The sequence below is a fragment of the Zootoca vivipara genome, chromosome 3 (assembly GCF_963506605.1).
Source record: "Zootoca vivipara chromosome 3, rZooViv1.1, whole genome shotgun sequence".
Lineage (NCBI taxonomy): Eukaryota > Metazoa > Chordata > Lepidosauria > Squamata > Lacertidae > Zootoca > Zootoca vivipara.
The window spans coordinates 54270304-54294872 of NC_083278.1; the positions used below are offsets into that span (position 1 = coordinate 54270304).

General features: G+C 40.9%; 1 protein-coding gene across 1 annotated transcript in view; it reads left to right on the top strand.

Annotated features, from left to right (window-relative positions):
* NKAIN2 (sodium/potassium transporting ATPase interacting 2) overlaps positions 1 to 24569 on the top strand; it is a 460737-nt gene that overhangs the window by 342162 nt on the left and 94006 nt on the right. Inside the window, exon 4 of the mRNA XM_035109229.2 lies at positions 22262 to 22462. Coding sequence (XP_034965120.1) covers positions 22262 to 22462 — 201 coding nt within the window. The remainder of the gene's footprint in view (positions 1 to 22261; positions 22463 to 24569) is intronic.

The following is a 24569-nucleotide window of genomic DNA, read 5'->3' on the forward strand; positions in this document are numbered from 1 at the left end:
ACAAGGACATGCCAGTTTCATTTGTGAAGAGCAGATGGGAGAGCTCTCCATTCTTGCTTGTGTGTAGTGAATATATGCACAAGAAAGCTGATGCACACTCCTAGCAATCATCTTCCAGGATAATTTAACCAACAATGCTAGAGGAGGAAAGAGGTGGATGGTGCATTATGCAATTCTCTTCCCACCTCCAACCCCTGCCAGTTGCTTCTGATCTGTTTACATGCCTAAAGGGAAGATGCATACATTTTGTCCCCTAACCTACTTTAGGTATTTCTTCGGGACACTAAAGCAGTAGCTGTTCTTCATCTTGTACAAAGGCAGTTTAAAAAAAAGTATGCTGTTGTTATCATCTGACGTGCAGCTGAAGAGCTAGTGTTAACAATTAAAGCAAACCTTTTTATTTTAGTTTTATTGTCCGGAAACACACACTAGGCAACTAAATTCCACATGGCAGTAAAGAGCATGTTCAATAAAATATCTTGCAGGGTGGTGCGTAGGTAGGCAAGGAAATTCAGTTCTCCTGCAGTGCACATGCTAGCAGAGAGATTAAACATTTGGATCCAGAACAACTGTAGTGTACCATTGTACAAGAATATGCCCTAGGTTTGGCACAGAGACACACAATTACATGTGACCTGGATAAATTTTTCCTTCTGTAACAGAATGGCAAATTCCCCTTGTTTATATAAGGGACTGATGAAACAGAACCAAGCTGCTATTCTATTGCATAGGCAAGAAGGGCTAGTCTAACCTTAAGCACAGTAGTAGAAAGTGGGTTTGCTGGAATTGCAGACCCTTATTCCACCAAAGTTAACTTCCCTGGCAAATCTAGTAATTAGGATCACCTCAGTTCAGAAAGGCACCTAAGCATTAAAGAAGATTTAAGCACATGCCTAAAAGTTCAAGCATGCCCTTCAGTATGCTAATGATTGAGTTGTGCATGTGATTAACTCATTTCATGAGTGTAGATTGTGGTAAATTGAAAGGCAGGCTAGGTAGAGAGATTACGATAGAGAGAGAGAGAGAGAAGTTTAGGCATATCTGTGTGGGGTCATGAATATTAATAGTTTTGTCTCTCTCCGATCTTTCAGCAAGCAGTTGTGATTTTACTTATCAGTCACACCTACGTGATTGTGCCTTGTCTTAATCAAGTAATAGGCACTTTCATGAATCACATAACTCATCAACATACCACCCACCACTCCCATCCCATATTCACCTTAGGATCCCACCCTACGACTACTAACCTTAAGCATCCAAAATTATAAAATGGCTTTGGAAGTGATGAGCTTTGAAGACATGTAGGTTCATTGATTTATAGATCCTGTGCATTTCCAGGATTCCACCATCATACGTTGGAATCCACCTTCCCACCTCATAATATCAGCTAGTTGGAGAAAAAGTGGGGGTTCAGCAGTCTAATAAGGCCATTTGACTGCTTCAGGGGCTTCAAGTTATGACAATATTTTAGTTATGACAATATTTTGCTACCAGGTATTACTTAGAAGTAGAGGACATGAAAGGATTCATATTTTTACTATGAAATTGAGGTAGCCACATTTCCCTAAACTTTAAAAATGTTTTGAGTTGAGAGGTTTTTGTGGAATATGCTTTATCAGCATCAGTCAGTGGGAACTTTGGGGAGCGGCACGTATTAGAAACAGGTTTTACTAGGGTAGATGACTTACCTAAATCACGAAAGGCAGCTAAGAATTGACAAAATACCAAGGCAACATATTTGTGACTCTTCATGGCAGAGTGGAAGGTAATAAAATGGGGATAACACAGAGATACATCCATCTCTAATTTGTTGTATACATATAGCAGGCAGATGTTAACAGTGTAAGAGACTCTTCTTTTCAGTCACTTAAAAATTTACTGTATTGCTTCAGCACAGATACACATTCCGCCATCTATCCTGAAGAGCAGGGGCGGCTTGGCCCATTTTTACACCTGAGGTGAAACAGGAAGGTGCTTCCCACCTGCTGCCCCCATCCCAGCCCATCCCAGCCCAAGCTAGGTGTCACACAACAGTGGCTTCTGGAGAGATCCAGACCCTCCAACTTTTCTCCAATGAAAATAGGGACGTCCCATTCCATAATGATAATTTGACTATTTATACCCCACACATCTTAACTGGGTTGCCCCAGCCACTCTGGCCAGTTTCCAACATATCATAATAAAACATTAAACTTTTTTTAAAAAAAACCACTTCCCTATATAGTATTGCTTTCAGACAGCTAGAGGGATGGATAACTCCATAGCCTCCAACATTTCTCCAGTGAAAATAGGGACATCCTAAGGAAAAGTGGGACACTCTGGGATCAAATCAGAAACGGGAATGGCTTCTCTAAATCAGGGATGTCCCTGGAAAACAGGCACACTTGGAGGGTCTGCAGATCTCTCTGGAAGCCACCACCACTTTTACAGTAGTGGCAGGGGTAGATGGGGTGCCATGGGGGTGCTGCCTCACAGAATTCTTTTGCAACCTGAGTGCAGAAGAAATGGTTGCCCGGCATGTGATGTCAAGGCACATGTGTCTGGTATGCTGGGGAACAGAGCCAGGACCTGTGCTTTTTTTACCCTGTTTTCTTTTCTTTTCTTTATTTATTTTTGCAAGTTATGCCCCATCTCTGATATTATGAAATGGACATTAAGAATGAGGGGAATCCAGAAACATCTATCCTAGAAAACCAAATCCTTCAAGATTTTAACATGGGATTATTGAAGTATCAGATTAAAAGGCATTGAATATTACGTCTCAAATTAAATTAAATTAAATTGCCTCCTTCTGAGACTTTTTCATTAGCCTAATCATAGCCTTTGTCCTGGATAATGATTTTTAGCATTCTTTCTTACAGAGTTTTACTTTTCTGATGAGTAGGAAATAATCTGATTTCTAGCCTCAATGTATTCATGGTCATGTTTGTATCCTTGATACTTGCAAAATATATTTCCCCCCTCTACATTCTCCTTTTGCTTGACATTCTTTCAACAATTGTGTTCTAATTGGAAGTGAATTTTTAAAAAGAAAAGCCCTGCTAGTCACAGGGGGAAAATTAGGTACAGTAATTACTAATAGCAATCCTGATAATAAAAACACACCATCTGCATCTGTCATGGGGCACACTTTTTTTTTCCTTTGAAGCTTTAAGCTGCAATTCATGAAATTTGTTGCATTCATTGATTGGCTTAAGAGGAGTTTGGCAATAGCTTTAAACTCCAAAAACCTGCTTTGAAGCCAAAATGTAGCTGTCAATGAATTGAATTTGATGTTCTAGCTTTCTTGAGAACAATGTCTTGCCTTTGAGAAGAGTCTCGTGAAATTTAATATAATTGTCAATCTGATCAAGGGAGACAGAGAGAGCAGTTTATTAACATACTGTAGAAACCAGACCCTCTTGTCAGTCTACAAAGAGTAGGGCATGTTGAGAAGAGTATGGTGCATAGTTTAGTGTGAAACCACTGAACACACATATAAACTTCTCTCATTCATATTCAGTGATACCCAATTAAACGTATAGTCTTTAGTGAAAATCATGTTTAAACTCTTGTAACTTTTTCCATCATGTCCTTATTTCCTTTAGTAACAATTTAAAAGCAATTATGAATTTTTAAAAATATATATATTTGAAGAGTGCAGCAATTCGGGGGGAAATGTTAGCATACTTTGAATTGCCCTTCTACACATGATCGAGTGATAACTATGCAGAGATCTATCACCACATATTTCTGTAAACATGGGGATATGCTTCCTCTGCTGAACTGCGCAGGGAAACCCACTTGTGTAAGTACTATGTTGCTGTATTGCAGTGACTGTAGAATTCCGGACTAGGCTACAGTTCTGAAATTCTTAGACTGTGCATTGTGTGTCATTAGATCTATTCATGCCTTCAGTATTCATGAATGAGTGGTTCCTCGGGTTAAGAACAGCCCTGTTTATGAACAATTCGGTTTACGAACTCGGCAAAACTGGAAGTAGTGCCCCGGTTTGCAAACTTTACCTCGGTCTAAGAACAGAAGCCGAACGGTGGAAGGGCACCGGTGGCGGGAGGCCTTGTTAGGGAAAGCACGCCTCGGTTTAAGAACGGTTTTGGTTTAAGAACGGACATCCGGAACGGATTAAGTTCGTAAACCGAGGTACCAGTGTAATTGCATAAAGAGGTTCTCAATAATGAGCCTCTTCCCCTATCTACTGATGCATGCACCAGTCATGCCCCCCTGCCAGGTAATGGGCATTCAGAATCAGTCTGGAGGGGGCCTATTCACAGTGGCACAGCAAGGTCGCCCCAGGTGCCACCCTGTAGGGGGGTGACACTCGGGGCAACCCCCCCCCCCGGTGAGTGAGCAGCCAGGCGCCACCCAGTAAAAAGCCTCACTCGGCGGCTGGCTACTTGCTCGGCCAGTGCACGCTTTGCTTCTTCCTGCTGACACCCCTCCCTGGCCCGCGCCTCGCCTCTGCCCCAGCAGGAAGAAGCAAAGCGCACGCCGAGCAGGTGAGCGAGCAAGCTGCAGGGCGAGACTTTTAAAAAAACCTTGTTCCACAGCTTGCTCGCGGTTTGCTAAGAAGCTAAGCTGTTATATGTTCTAGTTGCAGCTTCCCCCCCCCCCCCACTGAAAATAGTAGCTTCAGGGGAAAGAGTTTTCAATAGGAATGTGGCACATAAGGAAATGGTTGCTGTCCATACACTGCAGCCACAATCCTGATCGGACGCCACCACACACACCCAGCAGCTGTTTTTATAAGTTGAAAATAAGGCATGTTTAATATTAAATATATTGTCTGCTATGGTTCTTTCATTCTTTTCATGCAGAATTTAATGGTGTGATTTATAGTATCTATTGCAAAATAGCACCCATTTATGGCAAAATAATGCAGAGTGTGGTGCACAGTTTTCAGAAACCAGAATGAGTCAGAGAAATAAAACAAAATTATCAGCAGAAAATGATGGTGTTGAATGTCTCTCATATTGGCCTTCCACTGTGTATATTCGGAGGTGGCCATCAAGACATCTCATAAGCTTCTCTTAGTTTTCCCCTTCTGTAGAAATAGAGTTTGCTATGTTTACGAATAGCAATTCATACCTCAGGGCAGCAATTAATTCAAAAAGCTAAGTGCTGTTATTAAATCACTAAGCAAAATAATCTGTCTAAATAAATTTTAAAAGAATAATTAGCAGTTACGCAGGATGCGGTCTTTGCCATGTGATGAGATTAAGAACCAGATAATTCTATCTGGGTTTTTTAAAAAAATCATTTTTATTAATTTTCCAATAAAAACAACCAAATGACTTATATCTGTGGAATGCAAAATATGTAAATATGTGCTATTTCATTTTCCAATTATGCATTTTAAAAAATAATGTCATTTTCGATTTTTGTTAGATTTTTTAAAGCAAAAAACACATTTCTATCTTTTAAGAAGCATGTATCCCTTTCCCAGCTTTGTAAAGTGTTCAATTTCTAAAAATAATCATTATCTTAAAGTGTGGTGACTAGCAACAGCCTTTCAAGGGAAGTTTCACCTAATACCTTTCCTAATGTTTTTATGATCAAAGAGTTCATCTAAAGTTCAAAACAGTAGTGTGTAAGAGAAAAGAGTCCCTGAATAATTAGTGCTTCACTAATTTTATAGTGAACTTGTTTATATTAAGTGATAGAGGAGTAGAGCTAAAAATCACAGGAAGCATATGATCTGTAGGAGAAAGGAGAGAGGGGCACGAGATACCTAGGCTTCCTCAGACAGAAGTGGATTTGGAATATTTCATTATCTACAGCCACAGCAGGTAAACTAGACCAATTAGCCTCTGAAAAACATGCTCCACATTCCCACTTTCTAGCTCTCTTTCTGTCACTGTAACCCTCCCACTGATTTTTGGGTACATGCACGCATATGTGAAAACATGTCACGTACATACGACAGACACTTGTGAGCATACTGGTCCCAACAAAACACTGGCATTCTGAACTGTGTGTGATGGTGGGCATGGCTTTGCTCTGACCTGTGCAAGCTGTCAGTTTCATGAGGAAATGGCAGAAAGCAATGGGAATCCCAGGACCAGCCATACCTCAGGCAGCGACAGGTAGTGCCTCTAAACTAGACTCTTGTATTTCCTATACACCCACAGCATTAGAATTCTAGAATATACCCCCATTAGATACACATTCCTATGCACATGCTCATAATTCTGACATTTACTGGTTGGAGGAACACAATGTTATGTAAGAGGTGTGACTACAGGAATGCAACTCTTCCCAATTCAAGCACAATGCTCTGTTAATGTGGAAGCACACTCACTCTCTGTTAACAGTGATATGTGACCAATAGTGCAAAGAATCAGTGCCAAATTCACTCTTAAAAGCCACCATACCATTATAAAAGATAAGTGCAGAAAGGCCTAAAGACAGTGGCTACATCCTATAATGGGATCATGTGTGCATCATAATAGGCCATGAATCATGGCTTACTACCAAGGAGCAGTGTGCTGATGCATGCTGGTCAATTGCTCTGTCCTGCCTGGCCTGGGAGAAATAAACCATGAGGCATGGCTTAGCACTGCATGTGAACTCAGGCTTTGCTTCTCCTCTCCCCCCCCCCCCCCAAAGACATAACTGCAAGGAAAGTTTTGTTCTTGGCTTACTGCAACAAACAGCAAAGAAGCAGCAACTTAACAGCATTCATGGCAAACACTGGTTTGTTATTATAATTATTTTTATACCCTGCCTTTTTCCCAGACCAGGACACAGATAAAATACAAAAAGCTAAGATCAGATGAAAGACAATTGTTTTAAAGTAATTAAACTCTAATAGGATTAAAATAATATAAAAAGAAACCTTATTTGAATTGTATTTGGGTTGTATTTATTTGAATACAGATAGGTTTATTTACCTCGGCTTATTGCAACATTCGAAGAAACCTACTTATTCAGAGAACTATAGACAAATGATGACCTTGTTGGCAATGCCTGTTCCTACTGTTGTTCTGGTTCAGCCCCCTCTTGGCTTTGGCATAGCAGGAGTAGGCACTTCTGCCTCTTCTAGCTGTGCCAACTGCCGAGGATGCACCTGCCTGGCCCTCTGACCAATCACAGGCATGCAAGAAGGTGTGGCTTGGGAGTGGACCTGAGAAGAACCTCTTCCCTCTGGCCCACTCTCCAGCCATATAAAGCTAGTCATGCTGGGGCTTTGGGTTGAATCCTTAGTCCCTGCTCTTCTGTCTTGGGGTATCCCCTTATGGGAGCCTGAAAAGGTCTTCGTGTCCAGATTCCCTGCTTGGCTGTTGATGGGCCCTATAACCTCCACTTGCAGTGATCTTGGCTGGTCACTGGGGTGTGATGTATTTTGCAGGGTGACCCTTAACCTTGGTCAACCCTTTTAACCAGCCAGTGTTTGGATAAACACCCATTGGATACACACCCAATGGGCCACACCATCAGACATCCGTCAAAAAAGATTTGGTCTTACTTTATTCCAATACTGTTTTGTTTTGTTGTGCAATAGTATGTCCCCTCACTCCTCCGCCACTGCCTCTACCATGCCTGGGCCCACAATAGGCCTCTTTGCATTTCTAGAATGTGCAAATTAGGCCAACGATATCTAGAGTTACACTTGCACTCTCCTTACAGAAAAGTAATAGGCACTGTACCACTACATATGCTGTGTTTGTTAATAATTCCTTTCCCTATAATTTGCCTTTCACTTTTGTGCACACATCTGCTAGATGCTAAGATTTACATTTTTTGGTAAGAGTTAAATGATAAAATACAACTAAATAGGCTCTCTATTTTTTGAAAGAACGTAACTCTGCAAGGACAAGACAAAATGCTGAGAATGCCAGAGATATTGTTGAATTGTATATCTGTTAAAGGCAGTCTCTAAAAAAAAAAAAATCATTAGAACAAAGCGCATTTGAGATGAAATAAGCATGGTGACATCAGAAGTGATAATGCTATATGAATCACAAAAAGGAATGATTAATGGTATAAAGGAGTCACAGATCCTCCTACTGCAGCCACCTTTTGGGCTGACTTATGATCAGTAAGAAGAGCAAATAGTGAGAAACATTAAAGGGTAAATAGAGAGAAAACCCATTTGGTGCCTTATTGGTCACCTCCTGTTTTGAATAATACTCAGTAACAAAGGGGAACAGATCTTTCTCTCTCTTCTGCATGAGATCCATTATCTCTGATTAATTTCACATGTTTAATAAAACTGAGTCTCAAAAAAAACCCCAAAAAACCCAACTATTCCATTAAGTTCTGAGCTGAATACTGATGGGGCATTATCAGCCTTTCCAAATAAAAGCTTAATGGTTTGGATGGCAAGGTTAGTTAGGCCAGGTCAGAGCACGCTAAGCCTTTTAGCATTGTGTATGGACAATTCAAATTTATTCTTATCTAATGAAATAACTGGCTCAGAAGCTTGGAAAGCTTTAAATACTGAATAAAAGTGTAAACTCTCAAAGTTGGAAAGCTTCAGCTTAAAATCTTGAAGAATAAAATCTTCTAGAAACAGTCTGGCCATGAGATCAAAGGTTCATAGGCAAGTTTAAACATAGCAGAGATGAACTTGATGGTATTGTATCAAAGAATATATATGAACAGTTTGTGTCGTCTCCCACAGTGGTCCCATAAGAACCATGGATGGTGGGTGTTTCAGGTAATATAATGTACATTTGTGTCATCAGCCAGTTATACATTTGCACAATATGTACAAGAATTGTGCATAGAATAATGTATAACATTTCCAGCAATTAAGGACACTGTATGCCCATTAGGGTTAGACAATTTACATACATTTTATATGTAAATGATCACCTGATGTACATGATTGTCCATTAAGAATAATCTTTGGTGCGCTTTATCTTATTTTTCCTACATAGATTGATGATGATAAACAGTAATTCAAAGCGACTTACAATGACAATTACAGCAAAAAGGGTTCTAAGGATTTTAGTTCTCATGCCTTTGGAAAAGCAGTCCCCTGTAAGGTCATCAGAATCTGCTGGTGTGTTTTATTGGGTCTGGACTTCAAATCCCAGAGATTCCCATGAGCTGTCTACCAAGCACAAAACCCCCTCCAGGTATTCTAAGGTCCAAAAAGGGATCCCAGCTGTGTATCTTAATATTCAGAGATTACTCCTCATCCCCTTAATGGTCTTCGTCAAAGTGTGACGGAGATCCTTGTAGTTGTGACCTCTCCAGCTGCCTTTCTGAGGTAACATTTTGGCTGCCCTCATTTCTCTCTTGGATCAGGAATCCACTTGAAGGCAGTCGACTAGCTCCACACTTCTAATTCCACATCTTCAGCCCTGTATTAGGAAAATTTTAATGTATGATGTTTTCCAATCTTTTATATATGCTGTAAGCCTCCCAGAGTGGCTTGGGAAACCCAGCCAGATTGAAGGGGTATAAATCAGGGGTAGGCAACCTAAGGCCCGTGGGCCAGATGCGGCCCAATTGCCTTCTCAATCCGGCCCGCAGAAGGTTCAGGAATCAGCGTGTTTTTACATGAGTAGAATGTATCCTTTTCTTTAAAATGCATCTCTGGGGCTTGCCTGGTGTTTTTACATGAGTAGAATGTGTGCTCTTATTTAAAATGCATCTCTGGGTTATTTGTGGGGCATAGGAATTCGTTCATTTCCCCCCCCCCCCAAAAAAATAGTCTGGCCCACCAATGGTCTGAGAGACGGTGGACCGGCCCACAGCTGAAAATATTATTATTATTATTATTATTATTATTATTATTATTATTATTATTATTATCCTTGCCTCCTTCCTCTTGACAATATACGGGCAATATCTGTACCTTCACCTCCCTTCAAATCACCTGATCTTTGCTAGGCAGCTGTCTGGCAATCCTTCTTGTTTGTGAGTTGTGGGTTGTTTTTCCTACAGAGCCAAAGGTCTCTTACATAGTTGGGCACCTTTATTAGGCAGTGTTTCATAGCACACAGTGGTTTTTAAATAGCTTTTTGGCAATGGATATGCAAGTATAACTAATATATGAATTCAAAAATGTATGTCCTGTGGCATGGCTTAATTTTTAAATATAAGGTATGGAGTCAATTTTAGCTGAAAATCTTACTTGGGTGCTCTTACATGAAAGCTATTCCTCTATCCAGGGAATAATTAATTTTTTTGTGAGAAAACAGTGGCATTCTGTGTAATGACACACTTTCCTAAGTATGTGCTGCATAAGACCTATTGTGATGAAAACATCAAGGTTAAAAATTGCAGCCCTGAGCTTCCGGTTCAGCGCCAGCGCCGATCGGCGGGGTCCCGTCTCGTCTCCGAGACGGCCCGTCTCTGCTAGGAGTGGGGAGGGCAGCGAGAGCGACGCTGCGCCCCTTAGAACCTCGGGAAGAGCGTCCCGGGGGCGAATTTTGCTCGGCAGAGCCCCAATCCGGACTCCCCAACTCTCCGGTAAGCTCTAATAAGAGCTCCGGAGCGAGTAGGGTAGAAGTCGCGGGGGCCATTTTGAGCGGTAACGTTATCCTAGCGGAGAGAAGCTTCAAGCCGAAGGCGGAGAGCGCTGGATTCTTCTGAAAATAAAACGATTGGAAATAAGAGTGTAAGTAATCTCACGATTTGGATTATAAAATAATTTGGACTTGGGAGAGAGGGGGGAAAGAGGAAGCCACCCCCCCCACGGCAATTTAAGAGACAGTAAATAGAAACCCGAAGCCGTAAATAGAAGATTTCAATTTAAAAGGTTCCCTCAAAGGCATCAAAGAGAATCTCCCCTAGATGCAGGGTAAAAGGGGAGAAAAACTGGTTGTGAATACCCTGCAGAAAGAGGTTAAGATTAAGAAAGACCTTTCTTTTCCTCGGGAGCCGGCAGCCCAGACAACCCAGTGAGCTGATCAGGATCTATAAGTCGAATCTTATTTTTATTTTTATTTCTGGACTTTTTGGAAATTTTTTGGTTTATATGCTTTTGAAATGTGAGTTTGAACTTTATTTCTTATAAGACTTGGAGAATGCAGCCAGCTTGTTAAAATGGAGTCGAGAAAATAAACTGTGACCATTTTCCACCCCATGTGACAAGTTTTGACCTTGACAGGATTGAACTATGTCAACAAAAAGGTATTCGCCTGAGTTCCAGCGAACTGTTTTGACCTTAATGTGGGAAGTAAGAATAGAACTATGTCAAGAGGAGACACAACAGCAAGAGTTACAGCAACAATTTCAGATGGTGATGGCAGAATATGACTTCTTAGAGGATGAAGCTATTGAAACCGAAGAAGAGGATTTTGACAATGATGGGGACTGTGATTTGGAAGGAAAAGATGAAGATGAGGACTGTGATAATATAATACAAAATGAAGCGCACCACGAAAAAATGATGATTTTACTCTACAAAAAGTCAGATGGAGTGCCCCTCCTTTGAGGGGGGCACGATTGGATTTACTGGAACTCCAGAATGCCCACAGGGAAGAGGAAAAAAATAAGCAGAGAAGAGAAGAAACTCAGGGGTGCTGTATGGAGGCCTGGATGGCAAAAGGCTGTAAAAAGGGGGTGGGGTGAAGGGAAAGCGAAGTTGTGATTATTAGGATGGATTAATAGGATTAAAACTGGACTGCTGACTATGGAACTTGCTGGATTGGGGGGTTGGAGCCGGAAATCGGGGTTGAAAGGTTAGATTGGGAATAGTTATAGTTTTAAAAGTGAATTGATTTTGAAAAAGGTGAAAATATGGAGGCTTATAGAGGGGGTAAAAATTAGGCACGGGAAGAAAAAATGGGAGTTTGATTTTTCAGTGATTTGGATATTAGGTGAAAATGATAATAGCCAATTTAAAAGTAGTATGAGGTATAAAGGTAATTATTTCATAGAATAAGAAACTGTTGAAGAGGATAAAAAAGGGATGAAAACTGGGGAAGGGGGGAGGTTGGGGAAGCCCACAAAATATGGTTTATCAATTATGAATGGAAAAAAGATTATTTTTGTTTTGTTTCGTTTTTTCTTTTTTGTCTTTTTTTCTTCTTTCTCTTTTTCTTTTTTCTTTTTTCATTCTTTTTTGGTATGAGAATAGATGTTTGGATGGATGACTTCCTGCGTACTGCCCTGGTTTCCTGGAGTTCTCTGGTGGCAGGGGGGGGGCCTTTGGGGGCAGGGGAGGGGGAGGAGGACAGAAATCCAATCATAAAATGGACCATCTCTGACTGTTCACCTGCGTGGGATACTTCTGTGGCAGGGGAGGACCCATGGAGGGGGGTGGAAAGAAGGTGGAAAAGGTGTTCATGTATGTACCGTCTTTTGTAATTTGTAAAATCAATAAAAATTATGTTTAAAAATAAAAAATAAAAATTGCAGCCCTACCAAGTTAAAATGTCACCAGCTTCCATTGCTGCTAAGAAGACCCACCAAGCTAATTGCTGTCATTGGTGAACACACAAATCAGGCTTCTAAAATGGGTGTGCTGATATGAGTGAAGACAGTCCTTTGGTAACCCATTCCCAAATCATCTAGTGTTTTAAAACTCAATACCAGCACTATAATTTGGACCCCGAAACACACTCTCAACCAGCTCAACTGGTGCAAAACAGGTGTCACATGTTTCAACCACCTAAGCTGAGCAGCCACATTTCGCACCAGTTAAATATTATGAATCATCTTTAAAGGAGCCTGTGCAGAGCATGTTATAGCAGTCCAGTCTGGTATGACAAGATGCTGAGAGGTCCAGAGAGCCAAAAGTATTCCAGCATCACTTACCCTTGCCCCTTCCATTCCCAGGTATAAGGCTTCCACCAGGGCAACCAAGCTAGTTCCTTCCTGAAACCAGGCTTGAAATTAGTCTGGAGTGGACTGGACCCAAACAAGATACATGTCACTGCAGAAGCAAATTCATTAGCAATATCATATACAATTCAGTGCAAGGAAATCAACATTCCATCACTTATTCTCAGTAATTTAATAGTTATGGTGCTTGTGCATTGTTTGTTGGAATGTTGCATTTCCTGTATTGGATAAATGTATATTATTTTCATGAAATCTATATTTCACAACATTCTGTTAAACTACCAGCAGTATACTATTAATTCTGCTACTTTGAGTTCACATTTCCTAATGTTTTACAAGATTCTGAATTCTCTGAAGAAAGGGAGGGAGGAAGCCCTCAATACCATTTTCCCCAGCCGGAGCCCTATTGAATAAGACCAGCTTTCCAATTCAGAGTAATAAAAGCATCGATCTTCTAGCTCTCTGACACAGTAGTCCCTCTAATTCTGCATTAGCACTAAACACAAACAAAAATTTAGTATAAGAAGCCCCAGGAGACAGTTCAACCACATTTCTGCATTTCCCAAGGCCAAATCAGCTACGGAAAACTTAATTTAAGAAACTGACACAGACACCACAGTTAGAATGGTAAATCTGCCATCTGCCAGATACCTAAATAAAGTTTTCAATCACCGATTCAGCCTTCAGAAATAGGGAGTTTGGTTTCTAGCTGCCTCTCCAGGAAGTCATTCTTATTAAAGTTCATTGCTTTTAGTGCTGAAAGGTATCTATCTGGAAGGACTTTGGGGAGTGAGGGCTGGTGGCTGAACAGCTTTTTCTTTCATGGACTCAGTTGATTAAAAAACTGGGATGCAAAAAATGCTGCTTTAGAAGGTTCATTGTAAAGATAATGGAAGCCCTTTCTGCGCCATGGGGTATGCCATTTAGTGGGGAGAAGCTGTGTAGAAGGAGGCTGTTGGGCCGCCATAGCAAGGAAGACGAGAGGACTTCCAAAACTGGTTCCACAAGCTGTGTGACCTATAAAGATGCCTTTGCATACTTGTTTCTGGATGTTATGTTACATGGATAGAGAGGAGAGAAGCAAAGTTCATTGACCTCCCTTTCCTAGGGATGGGGGGAGAACTTCAATTCAGTTTGCATTTAAAAGTGATCTTATTTAACTGGCACTTTTCAAAGCAGTGCATGAACAGAAATACATTCAAAATATGAACTTTTGCAATGCAGTTCTCCAGCCAAGTAATATGTAAAGGTAAAGGTACCCCTGACCTTTATATAATATATAATATAATATAATAATATAATAGGAGTATAGCATCTAGATCAAGGGAAGTAATAGTACCACTGTATTCTCCTCTGGTCAGACCTCACCTGGAGTACTGTGTCCAGTTCTGGGCACCACAGTTCAAGAAGGATACTGAAAAGCTGGAACGTGTCCAGAGGAGGGCAACCAAAATGGTCAAAGGCCTGGAAATGATGCTTAGGGAGCTGGGTATGTTTAGCCTGGAGAAGAGAAGGTTAAAGGGTGATATGATAGCCATGTTCAAATATATAAAAGGATGTCATATAGAGGAGGGAGAAAGGTTGTTTTCTGCTGCTCCAGAGAAGCAGACATGGAGCAATGGATTCAAACTACAAGAAAGAAGATTCCACCTAAACATTAGGAAGAACTTCCTGACAGTAAGAGCTGTTCGGCAGTGGAATTTGCTGCCAAGGAGTGTGGTGGAGTCTCCTTTTTTGGAGGTCTTTAAGCGGAGGCTTGACGGCCACATGTCAGGAATGCTTTGATGGTGTTTCCTGTTTGGCAGGGGGTTGGACTGGATTGCCCTTATGGTCTCTTCCAACTCTATGATTCATAGGGCCACACATTTGAAACTTGGCCATCTGTGTCAGTAATAAATCATAAGAACATACAGCCTGTTAACCAGGCTGATAGCCCATCTAGTCCAGCATCCTGTTCCAACAGTGGCCAACCAGGTGCCTGTTGGAACTCTTCTGAGCACAAGAGCACTGTCATTTCCTGTGGTTTCCAGCAACTGGCCTTCAGAAGCATACTCCCTTTGACCCTGGAGACAGCATAACTTCCATCATGGCTAGTAGTCATTGATAAGACTTATCACTGGATTGAACAAAGGGTTTGTAACCTTGAAAGACCTCAATCTCAGAGTCATGTGTTCAGAATGGTTTAAATTAATGGACCTTCAACAGAGCTAGAGTTTATATCATACAGTGATGATTAGATTTCAGTTGTGTAGGAGAAGAGGTGAATAGCACATAAATTGTGGTCCCCTGGTGGAGCCCCTACTGCCTGCTGGTATACATGCAAAGCATACTAAAATATTAGGTGGGCCTTGATCTATTCACCAATATACTTCTCATGTTCTTAAAAAGATCCTAGGTGTTTCTGCCTTAACTTTTAAGAGATTTAAGAGAGCTGTCAGCAGGCTATACACAAATGAGGATTTGTGGATCAAGGCCAGTTATGTGGGTTCAACAATACCGTACCCTGTAACAAAAATGTTTATCCAAACATCTGCTTTTCTGAATGTGCAATCGCACAAATGAAAATATACAGCATCCAGACCTGTGCTTGGAAATGTGGCACATTTGAATGTGTCTTTTTAATTTTAATGACACATTAAAATTTAAATAGTTACATTCTTTGTCTCTGCCCTTGAATTTATCACATTCAGGTGGAAGCTCAAGATTATTATTATTTTCTTAAATGGCCATAAATATTTAGGTGGCTTTTGCCATTCTTCAGCAGCAGCACAGAGGATGATTGTGACATGTTCGTAATGTTAGCTTTTTGGTGCTGCGTTTTTAAGCCTCCATTGACCTTTTATTTTCTACAGTAAATGCAATATTTCTCCAGACTGTTTGGACAATGCCCAGAGGATAGGAAGAATCACAGATCCAGGGTTTTTCGGGTAGATGGGCTTGCAAAGTTTCTGCATCTTTTTTAAAAAAATCCACTTAATTGTTTACTACTTTATGCAAAATGCACAGTATTTAGGAATGCCAATTATTTCTACCTAAAACTCCACCTATCCAGATAGGAGACCCCCACAACAACTCGTAGTGCCATGCCATTCTGGCTTAAAGTGGTTACAGTGGAGACAGAGCTGGCCATAGGCATTCAGGTGGTTCAGAGGGGGTGGGAGCATGAAGAGAAAGCATCAAGTGGAGCACCCACCTCAAATAAACTGAGGCTCTGCTCTTACAGGTTTCATTGCTCAACTCTGAAGACCTAAAGGAAGGGAAAATCTGACCTCCTTTGGGACCAAAGTAGCAGCAGCCTCTGTCTTTTAAGCAGGAGGCTGGAGCTGAGGGAGGCTGTCTGGATCAAAGTGCCTCCTGCTACACTCTTAATAACCTGCAGCCCTAAAGCAGGTTGAGGGTGGCAATGGCAGTGTGAAGCCCCCCCCCCTCTTCAGCCCCACAGTAATTGAAAGCAGGAACCAGATCAAGAAATCCCTTCCAGTCCCATGAAGCAAATCCTTGCTACTCTGCAATATGTTGGGGTGCTGGTTCAGTTTCAATAGAAATGACACAACTGTATGAAAGGAGAGATCAAATACTTGCCAACATGTCTCGGCACAAAGAATGTCAAGGTACATGCAGTTTTGAAACCAGAAGTCAGGAGTCAAGTCCCTCTTCTCTCAGTGCAAAAAAGCTCAGCTCTAAGGCATTTATAACTAATAAATTGTGTGTTAATAATTGAAGTGAGTGCCTTGAGAGAGTATTTGCAGATCAGCTTTATCGCATCAACTAAGAATAAATGTCTTCAAGACTTGACTGCTGGGCAGGCAATGCCTAGAATCTCTCCGTTTATACATCAGTAAATACAAAATTTGAATCTTGTGCTTGCAAAGTTCGCTCTCAGTCATGTCCAGCATGTAATGACTTTGTTTCACCTGACTGCCATTCTGAAGCTGGTAAGATTTTCCTAGAAAGGTATATGCTGTGACTCACTGTGAAGCATACCATCCCTCTCCTTTAGATTAATGTAGTTTCAACCTTTAAAGAAGATGAAAATAATGTGCTGAAGCCCCACTGTTCTCACCATGGGCTATATTCCTGCACTGGTTTTCTCCCTGGCCTCTTGCCATAGTGGCTGTTTCAGTGGCCAATGATGCCACCAACCTATTTTTATGGAGGTTTCCTAGGACTCTTCTTTTTTGTACACTTGCTTCTTGCCCACCCAGAATGCGCTTTAAGTCAGAGTTGGAGAACTCACATGCTTGAGTATTCTATAGTGCACATTTTTATCTTTAATACAGTTGTAACCTCTTTCAATTATTTATTAACTCTTTATAAAATATTGATGAAATGGAGCCTTGCCACAAAGCAATTTGCCATCATGGCTGTTGTTAAGATATTTCACATATTAACTGAAGCAAATGTCAAGTGCAGGGAGCCAAGCAACCACTGCACACACTTTTTTATTTTATATTCACTTAACAGCTAACTGTAGATTTATTTGTATTTTATCCTTCTCCACTCTTCTGTTGGCTAACCACATTGCTTATAACAAAACTAAGGCCTTTAAAAGTGCACCAAATCAGAGATTCGTACCTGAGTTGGATTAAACAGGCTGTGGGTGAACCTTATATTGAACTGTATTTTAGGGCACATCACTTTTCCCCTAGCTATAAAGAACAACCACTTTCTTGTGTCTATTTCTAAAGATATGTGCAGTGGCAAGAGCTGTGTCCTGCCACTCCCCTCTAGCAGACACTTGGATCCCCGCACTGGCCCTGCTTTGAACACTCCTTGAGTGTTATTACTGGGCTATAAAATACTTTTTGCTTGCTGCTTTATAGTATTTTGAAATCACTTTGAGATGTTTCATAGGAGCTGATTTAATAATACTAATACTAATAATATAAACAAGCCTACTGCACAAAGGTGTCCTGGACCCCTGGCCTAGCTGGCAGCTAGTCAGTATGCCAAGTCCAAAGTCTGAGGTTCAATCCACACAAGCAAAGTCCAAAGACACAGTCCAGGGTCAACCCAAGAAGCCAGGTCTGAAGTCCAACAGTCAAGATACAATCCAGAGTCAAACCCAAAGCACAGTTCTGTGGAGGTACAGGAACATCCAAGTCAAGGTCCATCAACATGGGCAGGTGAGAAGAGCAGCGCTTCAGCTCTGCTTCATTTCTGTACTTTGCATGCTGATTGCAGCATCTGGGTTTGACCCTCACCTGTTCCAAGTCTACTCCAGCTGAGGAATCACACAAATCCTCCCAGAGCTAGCGAACCCCACCTGGCTAGCTAGGGAGCTGGGCTGTGGGCCCTTGCCTTGCCTCAGCCTCCTGCTGATCCCTATGCCTCAGAGCCCGCTGTGTTTGTGGGGACAGGGGCCTCTCTGGTTCTGGGTCCTGCGGCTCTAGATCCTGTGCACTGACCCCCACTGCCTTGTCATCCTCTGTCACCCCGTGAGCACTTCCTTCCCCATTCCCTGCTTGCCCTCCATTCCCAGCTATAGCCCTCACCTGGATCCTCTTCCTCCTCTCCATTGTTTTGCAAGTTCATGGCAATAGGTGACAATAACACTTGTTGCTTCTGGTCCTGGGATACTGGCTTCAGAAGGTTGCCTAGAAAGAAATGCAGCCCTCATGTTGAAAAATGCCCCCCACCCCTATGTTTTAATGTAGGAAATGTGATGGTGCACTTCCAAATGCTAGGCAGTTAACTGGCATTTTACATTTTCATTTTAAGTAGAGTATGAAAGCTGTTCTCCTTTCATAGGATAAGGGACCAGGTGCCATGTTCCATGCTGCTAGAGATTTTAAGGGAGTTCAATGCAACATATCAGGAGATATTCTCTCCACTAAGAGATGTTCCTCATAGCAACATGTCAAGTCATGCCCTAGTCGGGCTCAGCTAGTATTCAATTGCCAATGGTTAATCTAGTCTTGAATGAAAGAGTGGAATTCACGTTGTTAAATTTATTGTGGCATGTAGAGCAAAATGAGATGACATATCATGGCAGAAAATTAGAGCTGAGTTTATATAGTTTTCTTAGTTTCACGTTTGCTTTTATTGTTGAAAAGCACATCCGTTTTCCAGGGTGTTTTCAGCAGTTCTCAGAAATTAAATCTAGTTTTTATTTAATTTGTGGATACTGGAAGAAAATGTACAAAAACTCCTCATTACGGTTTTTAAGAATTCTGCTGTTCTTGAACTAGCTCACAGGGAAGTTGTACAATCTCTTAGGCTGGCAGACCAAGTCTAAGGAAGCACAGTTCTAAGGAACTTAAGCAAAAACCTTTTTTATACTCCCTGTATCGCCTTCTCTCCCCAGCATACATGCTGAATAGCCGCTGCCCCCAGTCCTATCAACAATTTCACAATCAATATAAAGGGTGTATTCATTTAGGTCAGGGAAGTTCATCAGGTTTGGCCAGACATACTCAGGAATTGTACAGTTTCCTTACTCCAAAGATCCACAAGCTTTCCTGAATTGTGGGCAAAATTAGAAACAGCACAGTACTTGGAGCTTTACAAATAAGCTTTTGTGGCTTTCCCCCAGTCCTTTCTGAATGACTCTTACAAGAATCAGAGAAACAGTTCCATTTTCTTAATATTTGCTTAGCTGTTCAAAACTACTTCCCATCATTGACTAAGCAAATTCCATCTTGAAACTTGGCAAACAGTTCAGTTCAGCTCTACTAGACATGGATTTTTGTGTTTGATACAAGTTGGAATAACTAAGGGCAGGGACGAATTGTTTTGGTGAGGGACTTCTAGTGTGAGGGAAATATAGTGTTTACTGGATCAACTTACCCACTTGCCTATTGACAGAATCAAAGATTTCTGAAGAGTTACTAAATTATTGTATTTTAATACTGGTACTTCTGTTGGAAGCCGTCCAGAGTGGCTGGGAAAATCCAGATGGGCAGGGTATAAATAAATTATTATTATTATTATTATTATTATTATTATTATTATTATTATTATATTACTATCTAGTCTCAACTGTTCCAACATCAACTGTTCATCAGACATGAACTTGTCTCATCTAATACGTGGTTCTTCTTGGTTGTGACTTTGTTTGAGCCTGAGGTGTGTGTGTGTGTAATCAGCAGTCATCTCTGCAGGATGGTTTTTCAACAGGATGATTGGCAAACATCCTATGCTGCTCCACCAGTATATCTTACAGAAAACCAAGGGCACTATTTCTATATGGATTGCTTTCCAACTGGGCTGGGGAAGAAAGTCAGTTCAGATTGCACTGAAAGGCTAGCCTACCTAATTTGAACCTTCCAAAACAACACATGAACCATTGAAAGGCACACTTTTCCAGCTGTTGCAAAGCACTTCTCCAGCCAAGTAACTTATTTTTAAGAATCATATCCTTGGGTAAAGTGTACATGCATTTGTTCGTGAAAATAGCATACAATAACACATTATATGTGGGGAAATTGATTAGCGAAACTTGTGTAGTAGGCAAAAAATGCAGACAAAATGTGGCTACTAAGATAAATTTACACTAAAATGCTGGTTCATTTTCCTGAAGACTTTTTTAAAAATCACAAACTAATGAGGAAATGTGGAAAACATAACCAGAGACCGGAAACTGAGAGAAACCAAAACTGACAGATTTTTACCTTTACCTTAACTTCCAGAGGGTGGGTGGGGAATCAGATCACAGGTGTTTAAAATTAGTTTCTAAGCTAGAATTCATGAGAGGAGGCATGCCTAGATAAATTCTTTCTTTAAAAAAATTATGTTACATTCTCACAGGCAGGCCACTTGTGAAGTTGTCTAAGCAAACCATGTTTCTAAGAATCTAACCTGTGCCTTTCCATTGGAATAAACCCATACCTAACTCATTTAGAATCATCTTTTGTCACCTTAAGAATGCCAAGCAAGACACTTTTTTTTTTTTACATCACGCCCCCCCACTCCTGCTTCTCACTTGGACAGAATGCTAAATCTACTTTAATACACTCATTTTCATTAGCAGGGCTTTCAAATATCATCAGGATTTACAAAAGATTGACGGTATTCATAGGCAATAAATAAAACTTGCACAGATGTAGCTCTGTGTCCTGAAGAGGAAGCAACTGGGATTATAAATTCATCCTCAACATGAATGCTAGTAAGAATACAATATTGACATGCCAAATGTGTATCAACACTTCCTGTTAAGTTCTACAGCTTCAAGGCAGCTGTTTCTCTGGCAGTCTTTGAAACACAGATGTTGAACAGAAAACATACGGCAACTACTCAAGGCAGGGTGGGAGAGGTCCCTTGCTATTATTGCAGACATTTTTAGAGTCCACTAAAAATTCATTCAGCCTGTGGTATGCTCAGCCGTGTTTTAAGCAAGACCTATATTAATAGTGTGTACAACAGTGGTATACACAGCACAGTTGTAATAGTGGTGTTTCATCTTAAATTTTGATGCTCCAAAATAATAGATGTGAAAAATAATAAATTAATCCACTGGTTTTTGTGCTTTAGTACCAGTTGTTTTCTTTAGTTGCTAATAAGTTGAGCCTAAGCTGTGCCCTCAGCATTACTTGTACTACCTAAAAGCGATCTGCACTGTTAGAATTGACAGCATCAATTGCTTGTTGGGTGTTGCAAGAAGTGAAAGCTGGTTTCAGTGATCAGTGGAATCTGAGGAGACAGCACTGATCTCTTGGGGCTGTGAAGGGCAGCAGCGGAGATGCCGCCTTCTGCTGCATTGAAGTGCCCTTGATCAATGCTTCCCCTCTCCCCAAAAAACCTTAACTTAATTTGCAAAATGTTAATGATAAAAATAGTGGGATTGTCTGCATAATATGTGGGATTGATTGGGTTCAGAGAGGGCATTTGTGACGTGAAGCTTTGCCTTTCCTCTGCATGACTGAGCACATGTGCCGGTTCTATTTCTCTGGATATTCCTTTCTACTGAATGTGCCAGCTGGTGGCAGACTTTGTTTTCACTGAAAATACATGAGACAGCCACGGTGCCTTGGGAAATAGCTTTCGGCAATAAGTGTTGCCTAGTGAAGAGTTAGGAAAATAATAAAACGGAGCTGTGTATAAACATTTTTATGGAAGCAGAAGGGGGAAAGGCAAGAGCTTGGTGTGGTTACAATGTCACATGTATTATACATACATTTTAAGGCTATAAGAAGAACCCTGTTGGATCAGGCCAAAAACGCACCTAGTCCAGCTTCATGTTCTCACAGTGGCCAAAGAGATGCCTATGAGGTGCCTACAAGCAGGACATGAGCACGACAGCACTCTCCCCACTTGTAATTTCCAGAGGTACACCTGCCAGTGGACACATTTATAAATGTGCCATCCTCTTTGGAACATAAATAGAATGGAGATGATTCAAATTCCAAATTCAGATTCAATTTTTATTTGAGTGTCATGAGTGAATGAGACTTTCAGCCCCATGCTTCATTCAGCTCTCATGCTTATTCTTAATGGCTCTAGATGTCTGTTCTTTCTAATGATAAGAGAAAATTGAACCTTGGTCCATAATCCTACTACTTTTTTATCCTTTTGACAGGAAACAGATCTTATACTGACCTTCAATATCTCAATGCACCGTTCTTGGTGGATGGAGAATGGGCCAGGCTGCACAGTGACATCTGTGACCCCAGCCCCAGACTGGGCACCGGAGGACCATCGCTACATCACTGTCTCAGGTTGTGTTCTTGAATACCAATATATAGAAGTGGCTCACAGTTCCCTACAGATCTTTCTTGCAGTAAGTATCCAATTATCTCCTCTTTCAGCACCCTTTTGTGTAGTATATCCCAACAGAGTACAATGTAACTATATAGCTAGATAGGCATGGTTTAAGCAATCATTAAGTTTTAAGCATCTGTTTTCAGCATGAATCACATTCTTAAAGGATTACCGGTTAGTTGGCATCCAACTGTCTCAGGAGACAATGGTGGAGTGTGCCTTTATAGGTGACATAAAATTGATGGAAAGTTACAGTAACTGCTGTGGCTATAGAGACCAATATGGGAAAGACATGTTTTGTTGCAGCTGGGGCAGATGAAGGCATCTGGTTGTGCTGCTGCGGATGCACCAAGGCGTTGCTCCTCCCAGCGGTCATTTGTCCTCTGCTCACTGCTATAGATGCACAGCCTTACTTCCTGTCTCCAGGCACTACATTCTAATATTAATAGAGGGTGAAAAGTTAAGCAGTGTACTTCAGAATAACTGTAAACTATAGGTCTGTAATGCAAGCCTGAGGGTGCCATGTACACATTCCACACAACATTTGTGTATTACTACAAAATTACTGTATCACCAAAATTAATGCAACCCACTAGACAGTTAATTGACACCTACCAAGTATGTGAGAAGCTCTCTCCTGCCAAGCTTTGTGTGCAACCCTATGTTGGTTTATTCAGTTTTACTTGAGCTCATGGACTTGGTGCCTAGTAAATGTGTATATAATGTAGCATGGATGGTGTAGCAGTTGTGTGCCCAACAATGATAGCAAATAGCAACTGAGGGAGGGGTTACACTGGAATCCGATGAGGAGCTTGTCTCTGCCTTGCTATTTCTATGTGAACCAAGTAGAATCAGTCAACATAGTGTGTTGGAAAGATTTCCTGCAGTCTTTTTTATTTACATCTAGTGTTTCTATCATCTCCGTTTCTGCAGATAGGAGGTACCTAAATAAAGTAATCCACATATATGTCCTTCAGTTCTAACATACCAAATTTCCCCCAGTTACTGGTACTTTGGTTTAGAATGACCACAAATCATTCTCGGCTTTGTGGTATACTTCACTTGGTTCAAAATGATGGATTCTTCTTTCTTTCTTTGGCTCCTCTGTTTGACCAAAACAAATGTCTGAGGTATGAGCTGGTTTGGTGATAAAAGTGTATTAACTCATGTTGCTCTATACATTAAAATGTCCTCATTCACTTAATGGCTATTGATTTTGCCCGCCTGTTTCAAAGTCACCATTTCATTTTCAAATCCCTCGAGTTAACAAATATAATTCCATCAAAATAAAATAATCTTAGTTGAGCTATATTCACTACACATTTCAATTCTTGAACAATAGCCTTATAAAATGTAGACAAAGCAAAAAGAAATATTTTAAAAACAATCATTGTATGACATTTTCTTGTTAGCATCTACCTGTCTTGGGAGACAATGAAGGAGTGTGTCTTTGGGAGGTGAAGTCAAGCGGTTAGATGGTTACAGAGCCTGCTGTGACTGTAGAGACTTGATGCAGGAGAGACATGTTTTGTTGCAGCTGGGGCTGATGAAGGCATCCGGTTGTGGTGCTGCAGATACACCAAGGCGTTTCTGCTCTCTGTGCCCCTCCCAGTGGTCATTCCTCCTTTGGTCACTGTTATGGGTTCATGACCTGTCTGTCTCCAGGCACTATGGTCATCTGCAAGCAGTTGATGTTGCCAGCCTTCATGTCATGTTTGCAGACATCTTTCCTTTTGAAGTGTGCATTTTAAAGAATGCCTGTGTTTTGGTTTGCATATTGTTTCTTAAACTGCAAATTAGGTAGGTTTGTTGGCAAATGCAAACCAAATTGAATCCCCCCCCCTAACACTACTATCTATATCCTTACAATGGCATGCAGCAGTTGTAGGATGAGCAAGTAGAGGATTAAAACATTTACTCACTTTGTTCGTGTTTGTTTGCCTGTAGTGTGATTTGTGCCATTTTTTCACATTCTTATCAATAATTTCTGGACCAAGCAGCAGCAATTTTCATCCATTGTTGGGTTACCACTCTCGTACACTGCAACGGTAGTGTTTTGGCTGGGTGGATTATACAAATATATGGCAGATGGGAATAGGTCACAAACATATATAATTTTGAATCCT